This window comes from Hippocampus bargibanti, linkage group LG18 (genome assembly GCF_051943395.1).
Source record: "Hippocampus bargibanti isolate YZ-2025 linkage group LG18, ASM5194339v1, whole genome shotgun sequence".
Lineage (NCBI taxonomy): Eukaryota > Metazoa > Chordata > Actinopteri > Syngnathiformes > Syngnathidae > Hippocampus > Hippocampus bargibanti.
This window is the reverse complement of record NC_142751.1, coordinates 10,532,738-10,544,962: the sequence shown is the minus strand read 5'-3', so window position 1 is coordinate 10,544,962 and position 12,225 is coordinate 10,532,738. Positions and strand designations below refer to the sequence as shown.

Sequence of the window (12,225 nt, the reverse complement as noted above, 5' to 3'; positions counted from 1 at the left end):
GTTTTGTAACAAAATGGAATCACTTAGTAAAAATGAGTGTAATTTAAAATAAAAGAATTATACAGTGAATATCCATGTTGGTCATCATTGGTGTCAGTCACTAATGTCAACTGCAGAACGATTCAGAGGAACTATGTTGATTCCATTTTTTCCCCCCCGAGCGGTCATAGAGCGTGAGTAAGCTGATCTAATTAATATAGCCAATGCCGTTTGTTGGACGATGATGAAAAACGAAACAAAGATAAATAAATGAATAACTGGATTTCATGAGAATGTAATAACAACAAACACAGGCTCAATTGTTCCCAAAGCTGAATTCCTCAGAACACATGAACATTGAAAATAATTACGCAATGATGAAGAAATGATCTGGATTTTAGCTTTGTTTTTTCGCACAGCCACATAGATTTTTTTTTAACTCATTTGCCGCCATTGCCGAATTTATTCAGGAATTGAAAAGTCCCAAGTGGAGCATCATTCCCAAATGTGTTCAGGTTTTGGTTTTTCTTACGGGGGTGCCGATATAGCGCTGGCCAGACCTCTGGCAATCTGTTTCCCTTCCACAGGGGGCAGAATTTGCCTTTTGTCCATGTTAGCGCTTTGTTCCAGCTTCAGCTGTTGTTAAAGCGCTACATAAATCCAATATGTATGAATGTTGATATTTCAGAAGCATCTTTAAGTTCTGACTTTTGGCAATAGCAATAGTTAAAAACAACAGATGTCTTTTTCTCTTTCATAAAAGCGTGGGAGGTCAATCAAAAATTAGAACTTGATATATTGGTATCAGAAAGAAACACGTTTGAGGAAACGACAAGCGAAGTCTATTTATCTAGCTATCTAGCTGTCTAGCTATCTATCTAGCTAGGACTCTCTCTCTGTGTCTCTGTCTCTCTCTCTCATTTGTTAATTTATGTATTTATTTTTGATGTTTTTTTTTAACACCTGTTACTTGAATTCTGATCGAATTATATTTTCCATTTCAGGGGCTTTGCACTGTTTAAACTCAACCGCTACCATTCCTGAAAAGTGTGACGTGAAGCGCCATTCCCAAATTCATTCAGGTTTTGGTTTTTCTTCCGGGGGTGACGATATAGCGCTGGTCAGACCTCTGGCAATGTTTTTCCCTTCCACGAGGGGGCGGCATTTGCCTTTTGTCCATGTTAGCGCTTTGTTACAGCAGCAGCTTGTTAAAGCGTGATATAAATCAATATGTATGTATTGGATTGTATTTTTTACAGCCACCCCCATTTCAAGCTTAGATAACCCCAGACCCATATCACTTAGGAATTAACTATTTTTTTTTTTACGCCGAAAGAAGAAAGTCTAAGCAAACGCCTAATTGAATGTTTATGTAGTCCTAAAACTCAATATTCTGTGCGTCCTGCAATTTGAGTGAAAATGACAAAAACCCTGGCAATGGAGTGGACACATTTTTGCACATCGTCCAACAGTGAATGAGTTAAAAAAATAGCATTTCATGTATAGACATTAAATGTAATAAGACCAAAACCTGAAGTTGAGCCAACTATGAGAGACCCCACAATGTGTGAGAGTCCTTGTGCTGCATGACTACTGCAATTGTGAGAATAGCGGATCCCTGTTGCACTTCCGTGGGAAGGTTGAGTATTTAGCTCTCTATTGTTTATGTCCCTGATTTTGCTGGACTTAACACAATGGCTGACTTGTCACTCTGTTGTTCTTTCTCCGCTCCCCGTTGAAATGCCAAACGAACATACGGGCCGGATATTATTGAAACCTCACAATGTCTCCCCCTCGTGGTTTTTTTTCCCTCCCTCCGCTTTCCAAAGGTTTTAATCCAAGACGACGTAAACCGCCAAATCAACTTCCTCTCACTCCCTTATGGTATCAATCTCGCATCATTCAGTCATCCGCTAAAACACGCGCTGCCTCATTACCAAAATGCACGCTCAGCGCTCCGCATTCCGGTGCCGGTGCGTTACAGTCCATTTACATCACGTTAGGACTTTCTTGTCGACAATCTTAAACTGACACGTTTGCAAATCAGCAAATGATTTAGTTCTGCATGACTGGAAGCTTTTATTTCTTAAACCAAATGTGTTAGTTTGTCACAGTGAGCACGGCATGTGTTTGGAATGTTTTATCACCCGCTGTGATTGGAAAAATACACAAAGACGGTAATAAAGTACACAGAGATAAAATGACATTTATTTTCTCAGTATAGATGCACAACAAGGACAAAGTTACAATACGGTAGACACTGAGGTCCGCCGCCTACAAATAATCATAAAAGTCTTCTGGTATTAGTCACGAGATCTCATTTGATTGCTTCTAACCTCAACATTCATTTGACTAAACCCATCCTGGATAAGACGGCGACTTAGAACGGGTCAGACTGGACTGGAGTTTTCAAGTGCAAAAAGTCAGCTGCTCCCAAAAGCTGGGTCATGAGTGTACAATTAGCGCCGTACTGCTGTGTCCTATTTAGATCCCAAAATAAGCGCAACGAAAAACCCAAAACAGATTGGAAGACAGATAAGGAATTGTCTGACTCCGGCCCACCATGTGTGTTAAAACGCAGTAATTGATTACGTTTGTACAACCTCTTTTAAAATGTTTTGTCGCCAAGGCTATTCAGTCCTGAATGATGCCTTAGCGTGAAATAATTTAATGACAGTATCTCTCAAATGGCTTTTATTTACAATGAGCCACACTGTATGTACAGATTAAGAAATTATCAACAAAATAATGAATCCACTTGCTTCTTGACCAAGAAACAACCCATAAAGTAGTGCACATAAACTTGCCGGCAGCAGCAACACCCGTCACCCGACCTTGAAATTTCTTTTAAAAAAAAAAACATTCTGATCGCTTCAGTAGATTGCAAAAAAGAAAAAACAAGTTACAGTAGAATCGCCTCCATAAAATCTGCCATAGGAAAGATGCACTCATAATAAATACAATTACAGCTAGCTTCTGCCTTATTTCCATCTTCACAATAACATTGACACATTCAATATGCCATTTATAGACACGGATAACGCGGTGACGACACAAGGTAGCAACATGAGCGATTTTCGTACTGTATTTGGCACTGCTTCACAAATGACAGCATTTTGTAAGACAACATGTGAGTCATCCTAATTACAAAACTGTACACTCACAAAAAAAACACAAAATATCTTCGAGCAATGACCAGCAAAGGGGGGAAAAAAATTGCATTAGCACCCTCGCTTCAATTAACAGTCTTATTCAGCCATTGGTCGCAGACGCCAGGCGTGCGAGGAACCACAACAAAATGACAACCAGTTTGACAAAGTTGAAAATGACAAATGGTCACTTGGCAACGGATTGGAAATGCATGGTAAACAGTTACACACCATTGAATTGTGAGCTTGATGAGCTCGGTGCTTTTTGCATCCCCCCTCTGCGCACACGTAAAATTGACAGCGCCCTGTCTAACAGTCGCGTGTTTACAAAACGCAGCCCTGTGGAAACGGAAGAATAATCCCACTTCAATTTGTATTTCAATGCAAGGATCAATTATTTTAAACTGCTCTTTACAGTTTTATGGGTCTTCACCCAAAAAGTGCAGCGCCACCTCAAATATTTAAACTCCCGACCAGTTACTAACTGCACAAAAAAAAAAAATATATATATATATATATATATATATATATATATATATATATATAAGCAAACATCAAACTCTTTGGTATACAACATAATGTACTGTTATTTAAAGGACAACCGACGTCTCCGGACAAGTTGTGTCCATAATTAGTAAAATGGCTTCAAATGACTTCGACTGAGCGTATTTTACAAAGATTCCACCGCATATAGCTATATTTTAGCTACATTTCCCCCCCTATGGCCTCAAAATGGCACGGAATAAATTCTTTAATCGATTGCAAACATGTATTCTTTCCTCTTCAGAACTATTTGAATCATATTCATAACTGGATGAGTAACAAGAAAGCATCTTCTCCGAATCTGAAGCCATTGTTTTGATTCTCCAGCAAGGCAAGACGTCTTGGGGTGACGCCACGAACAAGGGGGCAGGACCTTCTGAAACTGGCCACTTCCGGGTTAATTTTTTTGCAGATTTTGGACACTTTAAGTCATTTTTATTGATGTTTTGCATTTGACTAAAAATATCATACTGCGTGTTTTGGGTATTTTAGATGCTATAAAACGTTTTTCTGATGTCAGTTAGGAAAGGATGTCGGTTGTCCTTTAAAGCTGTGTTATCATTTTCTAATGTGTGTACTCTGAATCTATTCAGTTTGCTGAATGTGACGTTCCAGCACTTTCCGAAAAGTACACATGAAGAAAGAGATGATGGGAGCATACAATACACGCATGCACACAAGAGACATGCAGGGTCTCAGGGGGTCACTCTTCTTTCAGGGGAACTTTGTAGCCAGAGAGAATGGCCTCTTTGTTTTGTTTGTGTGTGTGTTGTCCTGTAATGGTCAACGTTTTTGTGCAAACGGACAGGTACATTACAGTGATCACAACATTGAATCAAACTAGCGTGGCGCTAGGTAGAGAAAGGTAGTTCTTAATAATCAGGATGTTGAGTTTAAGCTAGCATGGCAAAAGATGTACCAGAGGACGGAAAAATATACTATGTACCGGTTTTCAGCGTACAGTTGGTGTGAAAACATCAACTCTCTTGTTTTGATTGACACAATAGCCAAGCAATGAATTGAACAGACAGCAGAGAAAATTGGGAGTGACAACTGCATTAAATGCAATAACAGAAGAAAAAACTGCAGGGATTGGCAGACTGTCAAAGCCATTCATTTTAACCCAGGGAATTTTCATCCAGGGTTTGTCTAAAACCACTAAAAAATTGCTCGAAGCCATATGGTCTACCTCAACATTATTTCTGCTGTGTTTATGCTTTTAAGCGCAGCCAGACGTGTCATTCGTTGATTTGAAAGTACATTAACTTTACACATCGCTCTTATTCTAAGTGCAGAGGAGGTGGGGGGGGGCACCCCCGAAGTAGTTCTAAAACCAAAACTAAACAATCCATCTTTTACTACTGTCCACTCTTGTGCACCAATGACACATTGTAAGCCTATTTAGCTCAGTTTATCCGACGGCGGCTCACTCCAGACTCCTTCCAGCAGCCTGCCAGCTGTGGCTTTAGCAGAGAGGACGTCTGTGTAACCTCCAAAGGTGATGCAAAAAAGCAACGGTACAATATTGCCTCTTTTCATCTCTTCGTGGCAACATTTCATCATGCAGATGAGACATGTGAGCTATTGAAACGCCACATTTGGCACAAAGCTAACCCCGTTACACATGGCACGTGCCGATTCCTATCTCTCCTTGGCCGGATCCGTACCCCGCCGCGGTGCATCCCTGTTCGATCGAACCGACAAAAGCCTTTTTGGGTTTCCTGACTCCGAAACCGCCGCCACTGCGCTGTAAGCAGTACGAGCAGAGACGCTTGAGGCCCTTCCTGAAGGCGGAGTTGGAGAGGCTGTAGATGAGGCAGTTACAGAAGCTGTTACTGATGGCCAGCCAAGTGGTAAGGAAAGACACCGCAGGATGATGGTAGAGTCCACCGCTCTCCAACAGAAAGTAAATGATGTAGGGCAACCAGAGGATGTAGAAAACGCTGGTGATGCGGAACAGTACCATGGCATACCGTTTATCCGGGTATGTGGAAGATGGTTGTTGATAATGCGGGTGTTGATGCTGGTGTTTCTGAGGTTTGAATAAACCAGGAGAATGACTTTGGTCCAGCTCGTCATTGTCTTTAGCCAAAGTTCCCGATGTCAAACCTGGATCTTGGTGCGGTTGAGGTCGGTAGCGCGCCTGACGTTCGCTGATCTCCCGTGTGTGCTGCTGGCAGATCTTGAAGATATTGGCGTAGGTGAAGCAGACGGTGAGCGCAGCAGGTGCGTAGAGAAGCACGACGATGAAAGTTGTGAAGGCTGGCTGAGTTTTCCACTCGAGAGCGCACCACTCCACCACATCGCCATGGTAACCGGGCTTTCCCCAACCAAGGAATGACGGCAGAAACACCAATGCAGAGTACACCCAAATCAGAACGATGCAACACCGGACCCGACACGGTGTCACCAGGGCCGCGTAGGTCAGCGGTTGCGTGATGGCGATGTAGCGGTCCACGCTAACGCATGCTAACGACGCCATGGAGACGGATTTCAAAACGGACACCAGGTACCCAAACACCTGGCAGGTGAGTTTGGGATCAAGACCTTGGAGGTGATGCAGTAAGGACAATGAAGGGAAGAGGCAACTGACACCGACGAGCAAATCGGCATACGCCATCGTCTGGATGAAAGCGCTGGTGGTATGCTGGCTCAGCAAAGGGGCGCAGTGAAAAACAAAAATCACCACCAGGTTTCCGGAAATGATCAAAACGGTGAGGAGAAGGATAATGGAGACTTCCAGCAAGCAGGTGGTGAAGATTTTGGAATAGCTGATTTCAAGTAGGCAAAAGGGAGCAGAGAAGTTCGGTAGGTCTGCAGAGCTCAGGTTCAATGGATCCAGGGTGGAATTCATCATCGTGGGCAGGAAGACGTCTCTCTCGGGTGGGAGGCCCTTTGGGGGTAAGGTGAACCCTTGGGCTAGATATATATTTTTGCAGCTTTTTTGACACTAACTGTGCCGTTTCATTCTAAACCAATACCCCCAAGCTTCAATTCCGTAGTTAATCAACCGCTTCATTTCAAATACTGAGCGGGATGGAAGGGGGGTGCCAGCTGATTGCACGCTGTTTTGAATTTGAAAAAACAATAACAGCAGGCAAAATAACACCAAATGTATCAACTAGTTTGCACAAAAAGTGTGTCTAGGTAGAAGATATAAATCCAGTCGGGTTTGTCCTCGTCAAGTCTCTGGTACCCCAAAAACGAAGAGCTGGCTGCAACATCCCCTGCAGAAGGATCAAAACCAGGAGTCCCTCTTATATTTTTGTCGTCCACAGAAACACAAACGCAGATTCCAGAGGAAAAAGAAAACGGTGAAACATGCTGAAAAAACAAAGCAAAACTTAGTCCAGCTCTTCCCGGTTCTCCTTTTTCTCTCGTCTTTCTTCTTATTTCCAAGACACTTCTGTGTGCGCTGACTCTTTATCCCCCATCCCCTCCCGCCAGCCCCAAGTTTCCGTCTAGTCCTTTGCCATCGTATCGCAACCAACCGGCTGGAAGGAAAGCCGTGTTTGAGGTGAGAGATGTTGAAAATGCCTGAAGATGCAGACGCAATCACACATCCACAACTCAGCTGTTCTTTCCACGAGGAGGTGCGGTGGCAATGTCTGAAGTGGAAATGAGGTAGGCTGGCATACCGATGCTGGAGGAAGCCTCCGCCAGCCTCCCCCTCTTCTTGATGATGATTTATCCTCCTTTGCTAACAGTCTCTTTCTCTTTCTTTAGTCCCAGTCTCCCGCCCACTGGAGCTCGCGCTCTCTCGACTGAAAAAAAGAGCGGTACAAGTCCCTCCCTACCGTGTGGCTCAAACCAATCATCGGGGGCAGAGGCATGCAACTGTGTCCATCCCGCACCTCCTCCACCCGACCGTTTTTTCATTTGCCAATGTGCTGTCATGCGCGTAGTGGGATTATCATTGCCACAATTAAAACGGTGTTAGAGTTTGCCGTGAACGCACTTGTGTGTGACATCGTCCGCGGGACTGCATCCTTATCGCGCAAATCACTCATTTTAAGTAGTCTGATTTGACTTGTCACGAGTAAAATTTAAAACATGGTTATTATAAATAAATGGTGCTTTGTGCTGCTATGCAAAGAGGAAATTCGATGCACATTATTTTATAGATGCTTCATTTGTAATTGCATTTGGAGTTTTCTCCAGCTTTACGTCTGTGTAAGCTCTCAGTCGTACAGGAGTGGTCCATCGGTGAACAGGTTTCTTCAGCCGTCATCTGTACTTCTTGGTAGGTGTCAGATGTTTCGCTTCTAATCCAAGAGGCTTTGTCAGCGAACTACAATTTTTGCTGGTAGCTCTGAGCCTATATATATCCCTACTGTCCAAAGGTGGCAGTGCCAGACCTCTGCTTTTGGGGGAGCAGAGGACTAATCCCTGAGGCTACACTGATTACTTCTTTTGTCCTGACTGATATGGTCTCTGACTGACCCTGATTGCCCCATTCTCTCTGGTATCACCTGATCAGCCTGACTAAGCCTACATGGTAACCATCTATAATAAGTCTGTTGTAAGCACAATCTTAATTAAACATCACCCCACCATAGCGATTAACTGAAGGGTTTTGCTGTTAAAATAAAAATAGTTTCTTTTACTCCCCTTTCCAACCATCTATTTTCTTTCGCAAAGATTTTAACCTCATTGTCGTCAAATGAGTGGTTGCTAGCATTATCGCTGCGATGTTAATAAAGTACAGTAAAGTCTCGTTATATCGATATCGGATATATCGATAGTCCGGTTATATCGATATTATTTCTATGCACGCGCGGAGAAAATTACATGCTAACAGGGTCAGATATATCGATAGTCCCGGTTATATCGATATTTTTTCGGACTCCCTTGAATATCGATATAACGAGACTTTACTGTATTCTTTTGAGAATTTGTTTAGTCCCCCCAATGTATTGCTCTTTACAATCTTCATTTTTACAATGTATCGAATAAACTACATTACTTTGCTGTTCATTTGGCAGCCTATATTTTGGATGCACTAATTTTTGCCTTAAAGTGTTTATCGGTTTGAAATAAGACTTCAGAGCGCTAAAAACAGAAGTCTTTAGATGACGGCCGAAGAAACCTTTTCATTGATTTTCTCCAGCTTGAAATCATCATTAGAATTTTGACTGAAACCAGAAAAGCAATTCAGCAATTACTTCATCATTGAAAGATTTCAGACCGGCCTTGTTTACTTCAATTTCCTCGTCTCTGTTAGCACATGGAATGCGTAAAAGCAATGTTTTGGGCAGCATTAAATCCAACTGAACAAACAAGAGAACGGTCTAATTTTTCCATGACTGCATACAGACCAAAAACGATTTTGGACAGTTTTGATTTTTTTTCTAAACTTGATCAATGTTGAAAAGCAATCAAATTGAGAACTGAAATAGGACTACAAAAAAATTGAGCAAGTAAACAACATTTTACATTGAATGATCAGAACATGATGCTAATAAAACAACGGTTACAAAAGATGAAGGCTTTTTCTTGTATTTTATTTTTCACCATGTACCCACCGGCCACAGTCAGAAGACTACGGGCACAAGGCAACACACCGCTGCAGCACAGTGGAGACTGCGGTGTACAATGCTGCTTTTGTCTCAAGCTCAGACAGAGCAACTCGGTAAGCGATCTTCTGCAGGGCTATTTTTTTTGGGTCATTTCTCATCAAATTCGATCCTCAAAATGCGACAATGATGCCGCAATGGCAAAATCGCTCAGTCCACCGTTTTCTAACCACTGTCAGGCAGCATAAGTAATGTACCATGAGCTCATTTGGTACACCCTGGAAAATTATCCTTGTTCACTGCTATTCCTGAATTCATTCGGGAACTGAAAACCATGACATGGAGCGCCATTCCTGAATTTCTTCTGGTTTTCATTTTTCTTGCGGGGGGTGTGGATAGAACGCTGGTCAGACCTCTGGCAATGTTTTTTCCTTCCACGAGGGGGCAGCAGTAGCCTTTTGTCCACGTTAGTGCTTTGTTACAGCTTCAGCTGTTGTGAAAGCGCTACATAAATCAATATATATGTAATATATTGTATTTTGTACAGCCACCCCCTTTTCAATATAATTTGGGAATTAACTCTTTTTCTGATGAAAGAAGAGAGTCTCGAGTTTCTTACACGGCATTGAGTGTATATGTAGTTTTAAAACTCAACATTCTGGGGGACCTGCAATTTGAATGAAAATGACAAAAACCCTGGCACTGGGAGTGGATTTTTGCACATCGTTTGGCAGTGAATGAGTAAATTAGCCCAAACACTATCCCATATTGCTTGTTTTTCTCAAACTTTTGATATTTTGTTGTGCCGTCGTGAGATTTTTCGATAATATGCACCATGGAAAAAAAGTCATGTGATACAATAGAGAAATGATTAACATTCCCTGAACTGAAACCTAAATTACATTGGTATGCTCTCTTTTTCCATGCTGTGCTATATCTTAACCAGGCATCTCAACTACTATGTTCACACTTGTTTTCCAGATAAAACCACTGTGATGATGCTCATTTCCCAAACGCATAAATAAAACAAAAAACGCACAACAACAGAATCAGCGTAAGAGAATTAAGCAGTTCCTGAATGTGTAATACAAACTATTACATTTACACAGCCTCACATAGTCCAAATTAACACCAGAAACAAGAGCACGACTGATAATTCCTCACTTGCACATTGTTGACAGAATAAAATCATTTAGGTACAAGTTCATCAAGTTCAGATGGAAAGAATTGAATATTCTGAAAACACAACGCTGACCGTTAAATCACTGAACATTCAGTCCATTCATCAGCTTCACCTTGGCAGGGCGTCAATATAGCCACACAATGTGATAGGGAAAAATACAGCAAAATCTGATTACGCACGCCAACAACAATACGTTTAAAAAATAAAATAAAAATAATACATACAGTTGGGTGGTGTTTATTCGTGGCTGTTTTTTGCAGGGAGTTGGTGGAGGGGGGGAGGGTGAATTTTGGAATTTCAGGTCGACTGTAGCATAACGATAAAAACAGGAATGCAGTGACACAATATGGCTCATGCAATTTTAACTAAGTCACTGCCAGACATGTGCAAAAATGTGCCCACTCCAGTGCCAGGGTTTTTGTCATTTTCACTCAAATTCCTGGACCCACAGAATATTGAGTTTTAGGACTACATAAATATTCAATGCAGCATATGAAACCCAAGTCTATCTTCTTTCATCAGAAAAAGAGTTAATTCCTAAATTAGATAGGTCTGGAGTTATCTGAACTCGAAATGGGGGCGAAAATATAATGCAATACATACATATTGGTTTATATCGCACTTTAACAATAGCTGAAGCTGCAACAAAGCGCTAACATGGAAAAAAGAGAAAAAAAAGAAACTTACAAACGAGATACGTTCTGAGCAGTCGTTCGTAAGGTGAATTTGTTCGTAAGTTGCTTCAATGCTTTATTTTGCATGGAATGTATGTTTAAGGCTTATACAAGTATGTTTAAGGTTTGTACACGTAACCTGTATTGTTTGTACTGAAAAATAAACATTTAATAAAATATATGCTCTATAAAGATATGTACATGTACAACTGAAGAGAATACTATATATGTTAGAGAGAGAGAAAAGACACAGACATTATGTACATGTATGTAATAAGATAAATAAAATGAAGTTTAACATCACAATACAAAATGTAATTTACAGTTTAGCATCTCTCTCCAAACATTTTTCGACATACCCACAAAAATGTTCGTATGTACCGTTGTTCGTTATTCTACTGTTCGTAAGTAGGGGAGCGTCGGTACTGTAGAATGAATCGATTTTATTCTGAAAGCCAAATAACAACAGTACATTATCAATACATAAGTACATGATAAATCCCAAATTTATTTCTAGTTATACGTATGCATTCGGTCGAACAGATTTGCAGATGCTCCGTGACATAAGTTGGAAAGTGTCAGCTAAGCATGAGTCGGGAAAAGTGAACCTGACATATTAATCTCCCTCCTCGCAGACAGTTGTTCATTCTCAGCTCTAGAGAATTGCGCAAGCTTGTACGGAAATCTTCAACAACTCAGTTGCGACCGCCCACAACCCCCCCTCCCCTATCACGCCTCATCAGTCTAATGAACCTGTGCTATAACTTACGAGGATACGGGTTGTTATGATTAGATCTAATTACACAGGATCCTGCACTAAAATTAGACACCCAATCGGATATTAATAGCCAAATGCTAGATGATCCACATCCTCATTTAATGACTTTCGGAAAACCCGCAGAGTTTGTCTCGTGCCCAGCAATTTGCAGTCGCGTGATCGAGACCCAAACACGCGCATCCCACACACCAGCCTGCACCTTTCTCTCTCCGCCCCAGCCAGCAAAATCCAGACATACTCCTTTGCATTCACGCACCCCCTTGGCCCATCGCACGAGGAGCTAAAAATAAATGACAGCGAGGAGAAGAGTGTAGCACGGGGAGGAATGGGAGGAAAGATAGCACAGGGGGGTGCCAAGGGAGAGCTTATCAGAGAAGTGAGGAAAGGTGAGAAAGAAAGCTGG

The 12,225-nt window shown here is 41.7% G+C and overlaps 2 protein-coding genes across 5 annotated transcripts in view; both read right to left on the bottom strand.

Moving 5' to 3' along the window:
• rabgap1 (RAB GTPase activating protein 1) overlaps positions 1-12,225 on the bottom strand; it is a 72,790-nt gene that overhangs the window by 36,400 nt on the left and 24,165 nt on the right. The gene's annotated exons all lie outside the window — the stretch shown is intronic.
• On the bottom strand, positions 3,915-8,244 carry LOC148884573 (putative G protein-coupled receptor 21). Its single transcript, XM_089021162.1, has one exon. It carries the CDS (start codon positions 6,526-6,528, stop codon positions 5,290-5,292), a length of 1,239 nt encoding a protein of 412 aa, XP_088877288.1. The 5' UTR covers positions 6,529-8,244; the 3' UTR covers positions 3,915-5,289.